The sequence below is a fragment of the Enhydra lutris genome, unplaced genomic scaffold (genome assembly GCF_002288905.1).
Source record: "Enhydra lutris kenyoni isolate GAN:26980312 unplaced genomic scaffold, ASM228890v2 scaffoldscaffold8, whole genome shotgun sequence".
Classification (NCBI taxonomy): domain Eukaryota; kingdom Metazoa; phylum Chordata; class Mammalia; order Carnivora; family Mustelidae; genus Enhydra; species Enhydra lutris.
The window spans coordinates 45,126,011-45,146,780 of NW_019154092.1; the positions used below are offsets into that span (position 1 = coordinate 45,126,011).

General features: G+C 36.1%; 1 protein-coding gene across 1 annotated transcript in view; it reads left to right on the top strand.

Moving 5' to 3' along the window:
- LOC111142604 (DCC netrin 1 receptor) overlaps nt 1-20,770 on the top strand; it is a 739,964-nt gene that overhangs the window by 432,717 nt on the left and 286,477 nt on the right. Inside the window, exons 9-10 of the mRNA XM_022495904.1 lie at nt 14,760-14,908; nt 16,575-16,713. Coding sequence (XP_022351612.1) covers nt 14,760-14,908; nt 16,575-16,713 — 288 coding nt within the window. The remainder of the gene's footprint in view (nt 1-14,759; nt 14,909-16,574; nt 16,714-20,770) is intronic.

Genomic DNA, 20,770 nt, shown 5'->3' on the forward strand with positions numbered 1-20,770 from the left:
ATTGATAAAAATCCCACGAGCATTTCCTCCTGAATAGTGAAGACCACATGTTGACTGTGATTTTAACAGCTACAACCTACAGTAGTAATTGTGTGTCATCACCTTAAAATCTTACAAATTCGACCCATAGCAATCCCCTGTACCTGTGAAATACCCTGTGAGCAAGAATTCTGGCCCAGCCCAACTCCCATGAGAAAAATCATAAAGTTAAATGTGTCAAAATTAACACTGTCATACTTGGATTTGAACAGCATAACATTCTTGCTACAATGCTAATGTGCGAGTGCATGTGTATGTGTGTGTGCGTGCGTGCGTGCACAAACTAAGACTAGCAATGATTATTTCAAAGCAATAGAAAAATAATTAATGGAAAGTTAACTGCATTTTAACATATTTATGAGTTAAAATTCCTATTACTTCAAAAAACATAGCTATGATAGGATAATTTTTTTTTTTTAAATCCCAACGTTACTGGCTTATCTGAATGATTTGTACTAACTACTGCTGAGGAACATGCTAATAAGTATATAATTTCTACTTTCTGTTATAAATCACGTACTTGATATTAACCTGCAGTTTGCTGCTTTGATTCAAAATCTTGTCCCACAACCTTGCAAGGAAATAAAAAAATAATAATTATTACTTCCATCCTTCAATGGGGCTAGTTGGTTTGTATTTCATGCAAGCTTCACAAAAAAATACTTAAGACTCCCAGAAATAACTTGTTGCTACTTCTGGTGTTATGTTTCATCATTTAATATATTTAACTGCAAATAAAAATGTAATCATAGATTTAACATATCACTGACTTATTTTAGATTATACCAACAGCTTGATTAATTTTACCACCTTAGATGTGTTGTTTTATTTTTTTTTTAAAGATTTTATTTATTTATTTGACAGACAGAGATCACAAGTAGGCAGAGAGGCAGGCAGAGAGAGAGGAGGAAGCAGGGTCCCCGCCAAGCAGAGAGCCCAATGCGGGGCTTGATCCCAGGACCCGGGGATCATGACCTGAGCCCAAGGCAGAGGCTTTAACCCACTGAGCCACCCAGGCGCTCCTTGAATGTGTTTTGTTCTATATCCTCTTATAATTTAGTGTAATTTTGCCACTATCTTTGAAGTTTTCCCCATTTCAATCCTTGAGTTCTTGAATTAGCCTAGTCACACTGCCTCCGTTTGCCATGTTCAATGTGGTAGCTACTAGCCATAAGTGGCTGTTGAGCACTTGAAGTATGGCTTGCCCAAACTGAGATGTAAATGTAAAAATAAACACTATTTGTTAAAGACTTAGCATGGAAAAAGTATAAAATATCACATTAGCAAATCTTATATTGATTATAGTTTGAAATGATAATATTTTAGACATATTGGGTTAAACATATATGATTATTTAATTTTTACTTTTTGAATGGGGCGACTAGAAAGTTTAAATTACTGTGAGCATTCCTGGATCACATTATATTTATACTGAATGGTGATGACTTAGATGTATATACTCTTCTGTCGTACCCCCCAAGTAGGAGGACATCAAGAAAATGGCCAATCTGATATTCAGTTGAGTTTAGGAGTTACTGAAATACAGTGGTTAAATTTAACCATCCTCGAAGAAATACTTCTTAAAGTCTTGCCTAAATAGCATTCATAGTTAACCACTATTTTCCTTATTTGACTCCACATTAATGGACATCATCATAATCGATAGCCTTTGAATGTTTGAGTCAAAGGCATTGTTTTCCTATTAGCCTGACACTGTATGCGACCAATGAAAAGCAAAGCAAAGGAAGTGGGCTTGGGGAGAGAAAGGATACATTTGATGTTCCAGGGCAGTGCACCGTGTCCCTGTGTTCAGTTTTACTTAAACTTGTCGTCCAACTTCTGTGAGATGATTTACTGCTGAAGTCTATTTGTCTTCCTGCTGCTATCTCAGAGCAAGCCTAAATCTTCCATGTGGTTAATAAACTTCTTATCTTTTGAATACTGAAAATAAAATAAACTTAATCCTCGGGGTGGTTCAGTCAGCAGACCGGGAGCCTTTTAGATGCTTCCTGGAGATAGAGGACAACTAGGTTTTCTGCCCTGTGTGATTATCAATCTTCCCCTTGCATGCATGCACGTGTAAGGGCATTAAAGGTGCTTCTCAGTGATAAATGTCAGTGGAATCGCAAAGTGAATATTAATTTCAGTATTGTCAAGGTCAGATGTGTACCTACCCAGGTTCATTGTTACTGGAATTTTTATTGTTGCTGCTGTTAGGAAAGATATTTTATCTTGGGCTCTTTTTGCAAGAGTCAGGAGAGAAGGGGAACAAAATTTCTTAACATGAATATACATTACTCAGAGAAAAGTGCCTTAGCACAGCCTGATCTATTAATTGGGGTAATTATTTTGAGTGCCTTAAGAAAAATCAAAGTGTGGGTTTAGAGGAGCTAAGTAAGGTGGGAGCAGAACAAACAGATGATCCCAAAATCTTCAGACTAACTGATGTTCCTGAAAAGTGGCTGACTATGTATGTGGAAAAAGGAAGGAAAAAATTCAGGGGAAATAAGTAAAGAAGAGAAAAAGTATGTGATGAGGCCATTCATCAAAGTTGGGTATGAAATTATCTAGCTAGGACCTCAAGAAATTAAAAGAGAAATGAAAGTGAAGAAAAATATTAGATTATGACTGTCTATCTGGGGATAAATAAGCCACTGGACATGTCTATATAGAGTGAATTACCTCAGACCCCACAGTGGGTACAAGCACGTAATATCCATCTGCCAACACACTCACACACTTGACGGATCTAATTCTAGTCTAGTATTAATGATCTTAGTGAACAAGGCCAGAAACATCCAGCTATGCAAATTAGAAGTACAGGAGTCACTCCTAGTGCCCCCATCCTCCTTACTGCCCCATCTCCAATACATCCAATGCTGCTGATTTTACCTTCCATACTGCTCTTGAATCCCTCCCCATTACCATTTTTCTAACTTGAGCTGTTAACCATTGTCTTTTATACTATAGAATACTCTCCCAACTAGGCTCCCAATACCCACATTCATCCCCTTTAATTCACTCTTCATGGAACTGACAGTGTACAAAATGCTTAACTCATCAATTCCATTCTTGTTCTTAGAATAAAAGATCAAAATCTTCCCAAGGCCTTTAAGAACCAATATGGTTTCACCCCAGCAATCTCTCTCACCTCATCTGAATCCCTATTCTGACTCCTTGTGTCCTGCAACCCAAGACTGTCAGTTCTATGGAAGTTTTCACTGTTTACTCAGTCAATTCTTCCAATGCCTGGTACATTGTAAAAAATTAAAATAGAATAAATTACTTAATATTTATTGAGCACTTCCTTTGTGCCAGAAGCTATTTATTATGAATCTCCACAACAAACTCATGGGGGTAAGTCTTAGCATAAACCCCATTTTTAAGATAAGAAAAACTAAACTCAAAGATATTAAGTGGCTTGACCCCAGCCACCTAGCCTGAGCAAGGTACTGGATTTGAACCCAGGTCTTTCATTCTGGAATCCATATTCTTTACCGTTAATTTTTCTCACCAAATCTTATTAGATGGGGTATGTTGGCATCTCCTGCATCAGAGAAGCCCAGATCTGCGACTTCTGGGAAACCTATGTGGTAGGAGAATAGAGTTCTAAATTTCTTCCTTAAGTTATGGTGCCTCCCAAAAGAGCCGTTTACCCAAGGCAGTTCCTTATCTTTTAAAGCCTAGAAATAGATAAACGATAAATTTCTTCTCTTTATAAATTTCTTCCCCAAAGAGATCGTATCTTTTTAAGATAGGATCTCTTTGTCGTATGTAAAAAAAAAAACTCGACTATGTGAAAAAGATTGCCACTTCCTTCTACTCTAATAAATGGCAGCAGGGCTCTTTTATAAAAGCGATCTATACAAGTCATTTATTGCTCTATTAAAACTACAAACATCAAATATTGATTCTTCCCATACTGACCATAATACAAACCAACTTTGAGAAAGATTGCTAGGATTTAGTTACATTATCACCATGGGGAACACTCCGGGTTGCACATAAGCTGAAGACACCTGATCCTCTGATGCATATCTATTTATAGAGAACTGATACTTTTGTGTACAGAAATACAATCCTGAAGTATGGATGAGTCTCAAATAAGTGTGAAGCAAGCATGAGGTCTGTGCATGCCCTTCTGAGGAATTTCTGCTTCCAAATCTGCTGTAAGAATTAAACATGAATTTATGGTCTGTGTAACAGTAAAAGTAACTCTATGTGGAGTATTTATGAGGAGCATGAAAGGCTTATGTGTTATTTTATGTGTTATTATGACACAGCAGGCAAATCTCCACTCTCTTATCAGACGCTCTCTTGGCCACATTTGTAAACATAATCCTGATTCAGGACTCAGGCTATACCTTACAGAACTATGGAATTATGTATTTCCTATTTTCCTGTCACATTCATCATTTCCTTGCGGTCTTCCAACAATGTTAAGTATTGAGAAGAACAAATATTCCTTCCTCCATTTGTCTGATGAGGGAACCAAACTATGGAAAAGTTCAAGGGACTTAAGTCTGGATAACAGTAATATTAACTACCATGTTATCTGGAACACTTGCTTCTCTATATCGCCTCATATAATCTTAGTTTAATCCTAGATGTTTATCACCTTCCTATTATTTCTATTTAGAATCTCAGAAAAGTTCCTGACAACTTTTTGGAAAATTAATGTGATTTTTTTTTTTCCCGAACCCTTATTCCCAAACTGAAGTTTTAGAGACAAACATTTTTAAATAAAATGGATGAATTTTTAAACTTTCTTCAAGTACGTTGAGGCATACCATATTTTCTTAAAACTGGTAGAATATTGATTTGTTGATAATACTAACAAAATAGAAAAAACAATTTAATAATTGATAATTCTATGCTTCTGGTTGTTTCCCTGATATGAGATCAATTGTGTCATCTTTAGTTCACTTTGGAGTTCTTCTCATTATCTTTACTTAGAGGGCTCATTGTTGGAAGACTTCCCCAAGCTATAGAGCAGTTTTTCTATTTATCAGCTTGTAAATTCTATTCCAAAAAAGCAAAATTCAAGCTCATTACCCATAATACTCATTCACACTCATGTGTACTGTCTTACCAGACTCCTTCTTCACACATGAACTTCCTTGTCCTTCCTTTTTTCATCAGTGCAATTCTTTTTTTTTAATTAATTTATTTCTTTGAGAGTGAGAGCACATGCTTGTGTGTGTGTGGGGGGGTGTTGCAGAGGGAAAGTAGACTCCCCACTGAGCACAGACCCCCCCCGCAGCCCCCCAGCTGGGCTTGATCCCATAACCCTGAAATCATGACCTGAGTAGAAATCAAGAGTGTGATGTCCAACTGACTGAGCTACACAGGCACCCCCAACAGTACAATTTTTAACTGTTCTTCAAGAAATATTCTTGAACAAATTCCCCTAACCATCCCTAAATATTATATACGTCATCAATAGATATATGTCAGGAGTTCTTATATACTTCATTGTCTGTCCAGAGAGGTTTTAATCTTGATTATATATGGTCTGTTGTTCATGTCTGGTTGTTTCCTGTGTGTATGTTTTCTCCTCTAAATTCCTAGATTTCTACCATAATAAAATATTTCACAATGCTGGAGGTAGCACTATATCCTAAGCATGTAAAAAGTATGATTAGATTTTAAAATCAGCTGACACTTTTATCTAAAATGGAATGTAACACAAAGGAAAGTAACTGAACCCAAGCTATTCTGGGAAAAAAAAATTATAAGGGGGGAAGAAAAAGTCAGTGTGATTAAGTTTATATTACATCTAGCCTTCAGGAACATGGAAACTTGAGCATATTTGGCTAAAAATTTAAGTTTTCAACTTTTCAATGTTTGGTACATTGTAAGCAATTTTCCTAGATCATAAAAACAATTGCTTTTGACATGACTTAGAAATCTCCAGTTTAAATGGTTTGAGACCTCAATCATGCAGTCAGGAATCTACATTCTCCATTACATTTTACATTTCTAAGCCTTGCCTATTTTCTAAAGTGAGGTTAAAAATACTCTGCAAGCTTCACCAAGGCTATTTACTACTTGACTATGTCAGGGAAAAACTGTAGCTATCCCACCAAAAAGGCCTTATCTTGAAGTCAATTTCTGAAACCACTTTTATTGTCAAACTGCTTCCACTTCTAGTTCTAGGAAGATTACTTTCAGTACTATTATTTTTCAGAGAGACTCATTAAAGTTCTTTTCTACTGCACTGTCAAAAAAATACCCATCATTTGTTATATTAGCATATATGCATATATATGTGTATATATATAATATGTAAGTCATCTATATCACACATGTCATATGTGTTTGTGTATAGATGTCTCTATATTTCTCTACACACATACAATAACAAAGTCGAGTATCTTGTGGGTTAGCAGATGCCGCCTATTGAAACCCCAAATAAAATGATCAGGTAATAACCGCTTCCTGCAACTGAGTCTAGTCAGATTTCTGTGGTTTTGTAATAGAAACCCATTCCATAGTTTGTGCTTCTTTCTTGCCAAATTACTGTCATATTTCCTAACTACGTATAGTTCAGTCAAGAAGGGGTTTCATTATGTTAATAATTACATTGCCCGCAGGCTTTTTGATGTTGCATTCCCCATACAGAATAGAAACAGATTTCATAGAAATATCATTAAAGCTGTTAACTACAGGAGGAAAAAAAATCAAAGAGGCAATCAAACCATGCACTTTATTATCAATAAATGCAAATAGTTTCAGAAATGGCTTGCATTTGAAACACATTCAGTTAGGAGATCATCAACAATGGGAGCCACTGTTTAAATAAGAACTTTGTGGCCTAAATCCATTTAGATCACTACAGACAATTACTTAGATCTGTTGCTATCCATCTTAAACAATGAACTCAAGAATCGTTTTTTAAATTAGCAAATGAATAAGGAGGTAAAATCATGCTCAGAATTTTGGCCTGATTTGAGCACGTGTGAATTATAGCTCATTATTTGAATGACAACACATGTGATTTTTTTTTTTCCCCAAATGCACTAGTACTTTAGTTCCATTAAAAAAAAAAAAAAAACGATTTGGTAGCTGTTAAATTGATGATTTAGGAACAGTAGGACACATTGTACTACACAGTCATTTTGAGAAGACTTTAAATATTCAAATGTTCAACTACATATTCTCTGACACTAACATTTGTCTTCATTTTGGACTTCCAGCTGAGAAACATCAGTATAATGGTGAAAAGACATCAGCCTCATTCAGTATTATGAAGGCAGTAACATGTCTTGATCCTTCTAAAGCTTTTTCTATGAAAATCTTATATTTACATTCTCATTTAGAAGGGATTATTTAAACTCCCAAAATATTTTTCAAACCTTATATTTGATAAACCATAATTTAGGTTTTAGTCTGATTAATACAAATATCAAATTACTTACAGTGAAGAGATGTCAGGAAGGAAGACATGTAGACAGACAGTAGAATAGAAACAGTAAGAGAAAGGAAGAAAAAGGAAAAAAAAAGATATTCATAAGCTCTAACACCTTAAAAACCTAAAATATTTGATGAATGAAACGAGATTAATTCAAATGCCTTGAATTACCCATGATTTGGAAAATGAAATAGAAGAAGTCTATGTCTTAAGCATGTTTCAGCTTTTGAATTTCATTAAAAGTTGAAGAGTCTCTTTAAACTGAAATTATTACCATATTTCCCATTGTAAAGTAATAACAATCATTACAGATGAATTGATATTAAGGAATCTTCGGTTTGGGCACTGGGTGGTTCAGTCGTTAAGCGTGACTCTTGGTTTTGGCTCAGGTCCTGATCTCAAGAGTCAGAAGATCCAGCCCTGCCTAAGGCTCAGCACTCAGCAGGGAGTCTGTTTTGAAGAGTCTTGCCCTCTACCCCTCCCCCCACTTGTGCACGCATAAGTGCAAGCACTCCCTCTCAAATAAGTAAATAAATAAATCTTTAGAAGAATTTAAAATATATATATTGGTTTTCAGAGCCAAAAGAAGCCAGAGATATTATCTAATCCATTGGGAGCTACCATTTTGAGAATCATAGACCCCAATGATGGAAACTATGGACCCTACACCAAAAAATGTACACAGTACATTCTTGAAAATGTGCATACAGTTTCAGGGGCTCCATGGACTCCTTGATGCCATGACTGGTCTTTATCATAAGTAGAGTAGGGAGAAGAAACTATACCTTCTGACCTTCAACTTAATCCATTGTAGCTCATTAAACTGATACTCTCTCCTCTTCTCCCTCTTTCTATCTCTTGCACTGTGCACACACATACACTCTCACATATCTAATACAAACACACATTCTGTTTTCAGTATGATTACATATGATAAATGATGCTGTCTTAAAGATTCAGCAAACTTTTATATACCATTTTGGAGGTTAATATCCAATAAGATCTCATTATAAAGTTCTCTGTTATACTATAAATATATATAGTGAGAAATTACTGTCCTCAGTGCAAATAGTGACATGTAATACATCTCATTTACTCCAACATAGTCTTTGATTTGTTCTTAGGTACAGGTGTTATAATGAATTTCTACTGAAATACAATATTGAAATTTAAGAGCGGAGTTGGTTAAGGTGACGTTGATTGATGAGTTACTTGCATAGATTATGCATCTATTCTGAAATCTTGCCATTCTTTGAAGAAATAGGTAACTCGAATAGAGATGAAGAGAAATTAGATGCAGTTGCCACAAAATTATTGTCCAACTGAGGGGATCAGTGGGGATTATTAAAGACATCTTGGAAATGATGAGCAGTTAAGGCCATTAAGTTTCTTGACTGACATACTAAAATGTAATGAAATGGAAGGAAGGCTGAAGCTGTTAACTATCGATTTCACATATAATTCCCATTGTTGAACATTTTTTGTTTCTCTTTTTCTGTCTCTCCTTCTAATATGCATATAATAAATCCCATATATAAAACTACATAAGTTTTCTTAAATATATAGCTATAGATTTGGATAAATATACAAATAAATACATGCATACTTCCCGCAATTAACACAAGCACAGTATATTACCCACAGACCTATGTTTGGGCTATAATTCAAAAGGAAATTATTAGGAAATTCACAAATTTGAATGTGTAGCACTGTCATGAAGAAAAATAAGCATGTACTACTAGCTTATGCGAAATAATTTTGACACTAGCCAGGAATGTTGGAAAGAAAAATATCCCATATGCAGGCAGTATTTGGTCTTATAAATGATGAATATATCATTTGGTGTTAATTATTTGACGTTTTAATGTTTATATTTACTTGGAACAACAACATGGTATTTTAATTTTAATACATGACAATGTTATGGAAATTCAAACAATGCAATCAGATCATAAAACAAATTGTGTTTAAAAAAAAAAAGTTGAAGTAGGAAATAGTTTGGTACTAAGATACAATACTTTCTGAGAAAAAGCCAAGTGGAAACCTTACAACAAAAAAATAGAATGTTATTGTTTGGCTGGAATTAGTGAAAACACATACTGCTGTTAGTGCACACTTAACACTAAATGCTCTGAATGCTCTTTTTTTACTTCTGGTGTTTATTATCTCTGCTTGAAATTCTTCTGGAATCCCAAGCACCTGTTTTTCCCTGATACTGTCTGATGACCATTAGGAAGGGAGAATAATTCAGTTGTGAACAGACAATCAGAGTAGGCACTACCAAATTGAATCTCAATTACCTAACTACCTGATGTTGTCTTGTAGGCAACCAAGCTACACATGCATATAAACAAATCATACAGTGGGCAAAGCGTACCTAGGTTCACGTGCATACAACAAACATGGACATGTATACCAACTTTCATTCTCATCAGGTATCAGGAAAACACTTCTGCAATCCTGCATTAACAAAATCAAATGGGTTAGACTACGCAGAGTAGCTATTTTTATTTTATGCTTGTTATTTAAAGATTTTATTTATTTATTTGTCAGAGAGCAAGAGAGAGAAAGAGAGAGCACATGAAGGGCCAGCGGCAGACAGAGGGAGAAGCGGCTCCCCGCTGAGCAGGGAGCCCTACATGGGATTGGATCCCAGGACCCTAGGATCCTGATCTGAGCCAAAGGCAGACACTTAACTGACTGAGCCATCCAGACATCCCTAGACTTGTTATTTAGGGTAACATTTGATAATTATATACAAACTATATATATTTGACACATGCTTATTGAATATGTTGTGTATGGTTAGCAATGTGCATATCCCTGTGGAGAAGACAACTGTTCCTATTATTTGGGAAAGGAAGTGGAGTGTTTTAACCATTTTCCTGACACGGAGCCTAGACACTAAGCAGCCCTCACTGGGCTCGTTAGGGGAGGAGTGTGGTCTATTGGTAGTCTTTGTGGGGATGCTGCCTTGAGCTGTAGACATCTGGGTAATCTGTCTATTCTCCCCACAATGCCTGATAGAGATTGCTATGAGGTTGGAATATTTGATTGCTATGTGCTCAGAGTCCTAGTTTGGTGGGCTGTGCACTCCCACCCTCACTATTCTAGATGCTTCCCTCAGCTTGGCCTTCCAGATTCTCATGTGGCTTACTCTTCTTCTCATTACCCCCTTGTGTTCCAGTGGAACAGATGAGCAGGAACTTCTAAAACATTGTCTTCCTTCCCTTTCTCCAAGAAAGGGAGACTCACTCATCTCCTAGGCCTCTTGGAGTCATCCTGCTTGGGAAAACTTCCTTGAATGTGGAGTGATGGCCTTGGATGTTGGCCATTTTTAAATCTTAGTGTTAGTTTCCAGAATGAGCCATGATTGTTTTTAGTAAGCAGTGCCCTTTCAGTTTAGCCACAAGACAGCTAGAAAGAGCACATTCAGTTAATACCTTATACATCACTGGGCCACAAGGATATGCTCTGTGAAATTTCAAAATCCTGATTATGTCACATTCAACATGTACCTAAAGCGAGTCACTCAGTCTCAGTTCTCTTGCTTCTTTCTTTGTCTCTCTTCCTTAGAAAAACACAGATTCCCAATCAGAAAACAAACCTCCCCTTTGAAAATGTTTGCATTGTCATTGTGAATATATCAGTAATCACAGAAGCATGAAAATTATAGTTTTTTACTGCTGTTCTCTAAACAGTACACTTTGAAAATCCATTTGAATGATGTAGGTGGGCAACTTTTTTTTTTCTGCCTCCCCCCGAACTCCATGGAGCAAAATGTCTTCAGAACAGTTCTAACTGTATCACTATGAACTTAGACACAGGCAAGTCTCCTCATTGTTGTATAGTATTGTCCGCTGAAGTCCTCTTTGGGAATTAAGGAATTTCCCATAGAAAAATTACCCCTTCCTGGAAAAGGACCAAGGGGAGGGCACTCTCATAAAGTATCTGTCATCTTTGGGAGCCATTGTTTTCTCTATGGAAGAAAGGACATAAAAGGAATGGGGAACGCAAGAGCAAACCTCGTAGAGACGGATTGGAATGGGAGGTATCTCTGTAGAGTCATGAAAAGTGTAGATGTGTACCTGTATATTCGAGCATATGTATGCATGAATGCATTTCTGTATATATAAGTGTATATAAATTCCTGTTTCTCATTCACCAATAGGATTTAGAAACAAGAGACCCAAATAGCAATGAACACAGCTGACACCCAGGTCTTTGTCTTGAATAGCACTCCGCACTAAAAGGAAGGAGACATCTCTGGAGAAATGTTTGATTCCAGAACTGGAGCAGGATCAAGATGAGCCTGAAATATATTATGCTAGGAAGACAGGAAGTGCTCCAATAAATGATAGGGCGTGTTATAAGGACAGAGGAACCAACTTAAAGAGGACCTCACTGGCCAAATTTGAACTCAGCAATTTGAACACCGAAATGATTAAGGACAATTATGAATTATAGACCATGAAAAAGTAGAAATCCATGTGCCCATACTAATAGGAGATACATAAATAGAAATGTGAGGTCACATTTGGGCATCTGGGTGACTCAGTAAAGCATCTGACTCTTGATGTCAGCTCATGTCATGATCTCGGGTCCTGAGATCAAGCACCACATGGGGCTCCATGCTCAGAATGGAGCCTGCTTGTCCCTCTCCCTCTGAGGCTCTCCCTGCTCATTCTCTCTCTCTCTCTAAAGTAAATAAATAAATAGAATATTATAAAAAAAAGGAAATACCGATTCTTGCTTCTAATAAAATGTTGAGTGCCAAGTGGTTAATACGGAGGAAGTGCTTAAATTAAAAAACAATTTATAACCACCATGCCAAAAAATTGATTTATCAAAAACTGTTGCTAAGTGCTAATTCTAAGGGGTTTTGATAAATAACATGATATTCTGAAAGACGTAGTCTCTCCCCACAAATTGCTTATTGGTTGTGAGCAATAGAGCAGGGTTTGGGGGTTGGGAGGGATATAGGGAAATCAGTTAACTCTACGTGGAGAAATCTGGCAGCACCTTCTCTTCAGAACTAATATAACAAACCAGGGAGGGAGAGAGGGCTTATGCCTCTGGCCATGATACCCTGAGGAGACATATATCATGCATGTTTCATTTCAGTCTAGAATGCATAACTGAAATCTAACATGAAGAAACAAAAACAAACCCCAAATAAGTAATATTCTATTAATTTAAAAAAGGGACTATAGTCTTCAAAAGTATAGAGGACCTAAAAGATAAAGATGGGCTTTGGAACTGTTCTAGCATAAAACCAACTAAAGAGATCATGACAAGGAAATGCAAATTTGACCCTAGACTGGATCTTGCACCAGAGAGGGAAATGCTACATTAATTACATTATGGAGTCAGTTGACAAAATTGGAAAGCAGATGAAAATTAAGTAAAAGTATTGTATTAGAATAAAATGCACTGAAGTTCATATTATCCACGTACACATTAATGTTTAGGAAATATGCATTTGGGGGTTGAGAGCCGTGGTATGCATAACTTAATCTGAATAGGTAGATTCAGACTCTCTGTCTCTGTCTCTGTATCTCTGTCTCTCTGTATATGATGAATGTGATAAATACGATATATACGTATATATGGAGAGAGAGAGAGAAAAAGAATATGTGTATACCTGGGAAAAGGGAACATGGGTATTCTATGTACTATTTCCATTCTTAAAATTTTCTGTAGGTTTAAAATTATTTTCAACTATGTTTTTAAGAAATTGTTAGCAGTCAGGATACCTGGGTAGCTTAGTGTGTTAAGTGTCTGCCTTTGGCTTGGGTCATGATCCCGGCGTCCTGGGATGGAGTCCCACTGCTTCTCCCTCTGCCTGCTGTTGCCCCTGCTAGTGCTAGTGCTCTCTCTCTCTCTCTCTCTCTCTGTCAAATAAATAAATAAATAGCAATCATTTGTTAAGTTGAAATAATGCAAATGTCAGTAATAGGGATACTCAAGATCTGGGAACTGGTGGAAAAATAAGTGAAGGTGATAAATAAAATATATCTAAAATATATAATATATATATTTTCCCCCAAATGAATGTGTAAGCAGTGATGACTTAAGGAGTCTGGATACCATGGAATACGTTCTGAAAAATGACTGATTTAGGGATACAGGTGCAGCCCTGATCTAAGGAGTTGAGCTAGGTTTTCACAGACTGTTTTACTCTGGACATTCAAACTCACAAAATTCCAGTAGAGGCCTAAAACGTGCATCTGTTCAAAGCTATGTGGTATTTAAGGCTGGGGAAAATGTATGGTACATTGAAGATAAAATTGTAATACTGGCAATGATGAAACCATTTAATTTAGATTGCATTAACAAACATGGGTATTGGATTTTCAGTTTACAAACCATATATTTATATTCAGGTCCATAAATAAAAAATTATGCCTAAGTTCAAAATTTACAAATCTGGAATTTGAAAGAGTTTAACTCATGTCATACCCAAACCTGATCTGACTTTATGCCATGCTATATATAGTCTTTAGTAATTCTGTTTGATGTGAATATCATGTATTTTGCTGCAAATATATGATCTGATAATATGGTGCTACCCTAGACCCCACTTGGGGTGTTAAATAGAACACTGCACATGCACCGTATTACCGTTCTAAAACCTGAAAATTTCTAGATCTCAAAAAATATCTGGACACAAGTGTTTCAGGTAGCCAGTTGTGGACCTGTGCTATATAATTTCTTTAATGAACAAGGTACTTATTCTTGATTAAGTAAAGTAGCAATTATGAGAGAAAATGGAATACTAGAAAGTGAAATTGAAAATTGATGCCAAAATTAATTTAAATGACTCAGGATTGGTCAAGATTTTAAAATGCTGACATAAATAAAGATGTGGTAAGTTATCCATAGGTGTGCTGCTTATTTGAATTATAGGTAGAAACAGGACATGTAAGTATTCTAACTGTATTCCTTCTGTGGTTATTAGTCATACACAAGTGAAGGCATGCTGGTATAGTGGAAAATTTTCCATAATAAAAATTTGAATTAAGAGTCCACCTCTTTTTCCGTCATTCTCTTAGTCAGTTAGACTCCTTGACTACTTTCCTCCACTGTAAAAATGAAGTAATTTAGATTAATAGAAATCCCCTCCTGAATTTCAAAATGAAATGATTCTAAAATTCATTGATTTATATTTGCATTTTATTTTCTTATCCTATTTGGTTCTAAAAATAATACATAGGGTTATAATCTCCATAAGCTGTAAAAGATGTATTTTGCTCATTTTGAAAAAGAGAACCCTCTTAGACTAATCAATTTCTTTTGTACACAGTGCAAGTTCCAGGACCAGTAGAAAACCTGCAAGCTGTATCTACCTCACCTACCTCAATTCTTATTACCTGGGAACCCCCTGCCTATGCAAACGGTCCAGTCCAAGGTTACAGATTGTTCTGCACTGAGGTGTCCACGGGAAAGGAACAGGTAGGCAAAGGAATGGACCCAATGCTGCCACCTGTTGGATTTTCCTAGGACTGGAGCCATTAGGAGGAGATCTGCAAACTCTTAGTACAGTCCAGCCCAGCACGTTAACTGGATAGCTGATCAGTTTTAGAGTACTTGTTATTAGAAACTTTAAGCAATTTAATTGAATTCTGATTGTAAGAGAGGCAACTGTGCTGTGAGATAAAGTCACTATAAAGGATGTAATTTTTCTTTTTTATCTGAGTAGGGAGTGGCCTGGGCCAGCATAGCCACAGTTGTATTAACTCATCTGGTCCTAGAAAGCATTTGCATCATGAGTCCTTATCTTAAGGACGATTGATCTTTTGTTCGATGACCTCAGTCAACTTGCTTATCTCATCCTTGTGTATTTGAGTTATTTCTGTCCTTTCCTCACCTTCAGGTTGTAGTCCCCTATCCTTTTCATTGTTTTCAGGAAATCTCACTCCAGAAGGCTACTTGCCTCTTTTTTACATTTTGTTTGTAATCTGTGGTTTGCACAGATCCCTAAAAACAGGAAAATTAGATTTTCAGATAAATAAGTATTTAGGGGGATACACATGAAACTCAACAATTCTGTTTTGTGACACATATAAGTCTACTGAGAGATGTTTACTTCCCAATTTGCAGCCTCATGTGGAAAAAGATAAATAGACACGTGCACAGTTAAATGGAAAAACCAAGAGCCCATGTTGAGATAACAGAGTTCTTTTTATGTGTTACGAAGCTTGCCAAGCATACCATGGTCTTCATGCTTCCCCATAAACTGCATGATAGAGATTTTGCCTTAAAAAAAAAATGTTTTGCAACAGTCCTATTCAGAAATAGTTCAAGCCCTAAGTTTTATAGCACAATAGGAATAACTAAGATTTCCTTTTATGTAATTATCCATCCCATCTCTTATTTGTTTGCTGTCCTCATGCAGTTTAGCTCTTGTTTCCATCTTTCTATCCTCTCCATTTTCAACGCATTTTTGGCTTTTCCGTAATGAATTTCACCAACCCCTTAAGTAAATTCAGAAACGATGTTGCCCGAGACAAATAGAAGTGTGAGCATCATTGTGGAGAGTGAAATAACATGTCTTCTAAGAACACACTGGCTCTGATTTCTCAATGACCTTCACCTCCAGTACCTCATTTCTGCAGCTGTGAAGTACTGAAACCGTTCCAAACCACCTCACAGCCTTGTGAGACACAAAGATTGTGGCAAAGGATCTGCCAGTTTCAAGAACTGTGGTTATATTTCAGCAAGGGAAGGAAGAAACCTACTGTTTCGTAGTGAATTATTCCACTTAGGATAGAGGAGCAACTCTCTGTTCCCATGGATCACAGGCAGCCTTCTGCCTGTCAGAGTTTCGGTGTGGGTGGAATACGGCGCACCATTCAATGTTTTGGATGGCGTTAAACATATTGGAACTTAATGACTGTAAAAATAGCACGGTGCTGTTTTAACTAGAAGTCTGCAGAACAGTTTGGGATTTAGTGGGGGAGCGTGTGTCACAAGTTAGGTTTTACAACAACTCATTATAAGGCTTGAGTGTAGTTTTGTGAGTAAGAGTCCAATATTCAATTCACTGATTGTGCAGAATGGCTGCCATTTCTGCTTTAATGTGCCTCCTGAATAACAGTTTGGCATTTTGTGTCTCCAGAATATAGAGGTTGATGGACTATCTTATAAGCTGGAAGGCCTGAAAAAATTCACGGAATATACCCTTCGATTCCTAGCTTATAATCGCTATGGGCCAGGAGTATCTACGGATGACATAACAGTGGTTACACTTTCTGATGGTAAGTTATAGACAGTGAAGCTTGATTCACATATTTGATAATGATGATGTAATATTGCATGTATGTAATAGATTGCATCTTCAAGGCTTCTTAATTAAAACTTTTTGGCATATATTAGCATTGATTAAAAATTTAACTCATTCGCTCAAACTATCTCTTACAGTTAAATTTAAACTTTCCAAGGTATATTACAAGCTCTGTGTCAGAATGTCCTAATAGGTAATCTTCAAAAGTGTGACTACTGCCTAAGAGTTCAAATTATTGGTGGGGGGAGGGGTATCTTATTGTCTATAAACACAAACACATTTGTGCATGTGTTTGGACTAATTTACATTGGTTTGTTTCTTTTTATTTCTCATTCTAAGGGAGGGGGTTGTGGATGATTAAAAGTGTAAACGACGGACGGTCCTCCTACATATACCACTTAATTCGAAAATACAGTGTTAAGGATTTAGGCCAAATAATCCAGTACTAAAGGTATTAAAACTAAATAGGGCAATGCATAATTTTAGTTGTAAACTTGCCTGATAAGTGAAATATTAGACATATTTTCTGAACTATCATAAAAGAGAGGAAAAACTCTTAATGAAAAAAAGGGTTTGGCAAAGCAGTAGCAGAGGAAACTAGAGATCTAAGAAAAGGATAAAGAAATGTTGGGAAATTTAATGACAAGTGAAAATAACTGGCAGCAGAATATATAATGTTGGACCAGTGGAAATTCAGGCAGGTGTAGAAATGCAGAGATGGCCGCCATGAATATTAAAAAAGGCAACAAGCTGTCTCTTTTCAGCAAAGGTTTCCATGTTGTTGTATATAATTCTATAGATTATTTATCTTCTGAATTTCAAAGGCAAAAGACTTTAACTTGTGATTCCTTAACCAATCCATCATTGTTTAATCTGGAAAAGTACCTGAGTGCGTATTTCACACAGTATCAGTGGATTGAGGAAGGTCATGCATGTTATTAAGGATAGCTCAGCACAGACACAGGAGTGATGCTCATTTGCAATTTCAACTTAAAAAAATATTTTATATGTGACATCACTTCAGTATCATGTTTAATGCCCATCCATCTGATTCTGTTACTGAGGACAGAATAGAATATTTATTGGCAGAATAAATTACTTCACAACTTATAATTATAAAAATAAAAGGAAAACAAATGAAAATGAATATTTTACATAATTTATGTAGATTTCATTCACACTCTGAACTGTAATACTGTGGCCTTATTCTCCACTTTGGTTTTAAATGTCATTAAGTGAGAGAGATAGATTATTACTCATTAGTCCAAGAATTATTATCTCCAAGTGTTGCAACAGTTAGGACTTAGAAAATGTCTGTCACTAAATAAAAGGATTTCATGACTCTAACCTAGCAAGAGTCACTGTGCAAAGGACTTGTCTTTATCGATGCATTTGATAGGAGAAAGCAGAAACTGAATGGCCCCCCTGGAGTCTGCTCCTGGACCTGGTCTGCAACCCTCTTCACAATCAATCATCTCTTTTGATTTCCAACAAAATCTCCTGCACTCTCAGCTTTCTCTCTCTTGTTATCCAGTCCCCTTCTTTCTGCTCAATCTGATATCTTCATTCTATTAAAGCTGGCCATGCGGGGGTCATGTATCATACAGAGGTATATTTTATCACATTTCATAGTCTGCTACTTCCCAGTCCTCAGTCCTGAAGCTGTCTTCTCCTTGACTTTCTGGATGTTATAAAGGGGAGATGTTGTAGAAATTAAATGGGCTAATCCATGTGAGCACCTTAAATGTAAGCATGGCATATATTTAAGTGTTCAATAAATGTTATCTATGACAATATATATGTCATTTTTTTCTCCTTATATTACATGTTCCTTAGAATGAGGGATGCTGTTATAGTCATCCCTGCATTCATCATCTCAGTAATTATTTACTGAATTAATCAGACAGTTCAGGAAACAATATAATTGTTAGTATGTATAGACTTATCTTTAGGACTTCCCATTTATGTGGCTAATTTAATAGATGTGTGTGTGAATGCGTCTGTGTTATAGAGAACACTGTGTTTCTTATCAGTTCAGAGGCACCCTTACCATAAAAATTTATACTGAGACCATAAAAAATTGAATAAAAACAAACAAAATGAAAACAATGGTTTTATTCTTCTGAATTAGTTATCCCAATGGTATTCCACGCTAAAATGCTCGTGAAGATGTTTATCCTGATAAGCTGTTGTCTCTAACTTAGCTTACTTTCCCTGTTTTTCTGGGAAGAAAAACTGTTTTTCATTCAGATCCCTCCACTTATTGTATCCTTTGTTTATCCACTTCTTTAAACCATTTGGGATTTTAGAATGTCAGATCTAGAGAGCCTAAAGTTAGGGTGGAATGTAACTAATTTTGCCAGTTTGTTCTCAAACACCATCTCTTGAACTAGTTGACAACTGCAGGTCATTAAAATATTTTATGAATCAATTAATATTTATGAATTTCTGTGCCAGCTTGCTCTGTGCCCAAAAGTAGAAGGACCCAATTTATAGGAGCACTTAACTATAAGAATGTAATTTTTGCTGTTGTCACTGGTATTTATTGAGTACTTATTAGTGCAAGGCCCTGCTCTAATCACTTAACATTATTAACCTTTAATCCTCATGGTACTATATTTTTTTTTCCTACTTTACAGATAACAAAACTAATATTAGAAAGAGGTCAAGGCTTATAAGCAGCAGAGCTAGGTCACAAGTAAGAAAAGGAGCAAGATTTAATGTGAAAAAATCTTGAGTTTCTCTTATTCTGTAATGAATTTCTCATGCTAATTGCTTAAAGTACAAAGCTCGTCATTATATATCAGTTATTTCAATCCATAAATTGTGTGTAAAGGACAGCACACATTTGGTAAGGGGAGGAATTCGAGTGCCTTTCTATATGGAGATTCATTTACAAATGGGAATTTTATCTACTCTACAGAATGCATCATTATCATCTGTATCAAACCTGCATGTTTTACCATATTGAGGGGAGTTTCTGGACCAAATGCCTCTGATTGGCTTTAACAAGCCAGTTGTAAATGATAATTGCTTGACATTTTGAAGAGAAAATAATGAACTATGGCTTTCCTCTTTCACTCATGAGATAATGAAACATCTTGGGAAATCAAATAAAGAAAAGTTCAGATAAATGTGGATTCCATTTACTTCCACCAAGCATCTAATCTTACCTACTGTATGTCAATAATAGGGGAGCCTATAGTGAGAGGGAGGGAGTAGAGATCGATAACTAAAAATGCTCTTGGAGGAACTCGCTCCTTTCTTTCCTAATTACGTAAGGCAAGAACAGCTAGTGTGCTCCAAGTTTGTGAAGTTATATGATGTAACACTTGGCATTTTTTTTTAGTTGGTGCTTATTTTAATTTTCAATGCTTTACAGAAAAATTTGAATATAGATTATATCAAATTCTTTCTCATTGTGAGGATGTTATTCTGTTCAGTTTTTCTGACCACACACATTGTTACTATTTCCAGCCTCCTCTAATATTTCCTCTTTCAGGGAAATAGAATATGGAGATGGTCTTATTAAAGCCTCCGCATTATTCCCTTTCCTGAAAACTGAACAGGGATGTTCACAGTCTGTGAAGATAGTTTAGGGAAGTCCGTTTCATTAATAGCATTTGGGAAGCGTCAAGAAGATGGGAAGTTTGTCAAATGCAAAAGAGCCCTTCTGACTAATCTTTAGGAAAAAAATCTTAGTGTTTTAATCATAGTAACATGAAAATGGAATCTAAGATATAAAAGAAAGAAAATTTTAGAAATGAGTTTTGAAGGAAACTGATCTGTTAAAACACACACACACACACACACACTTTAAGAACTTGACAAAAAAGGACATCCAAATGCCACCAAACATGTGAAAAGATGTTCCACATGACTGGTCTTCAGGGAAAAGCAAATAAAAATACTACATACCTACCAAATGACTAAAATGGAAAAGATTCAGAAAAAAACAAAGATTGGTAAGGATATGGAAATTCTGGAAGTTTTCTATATTTAACATATATATAACCCCGTAGGGGTCTCCA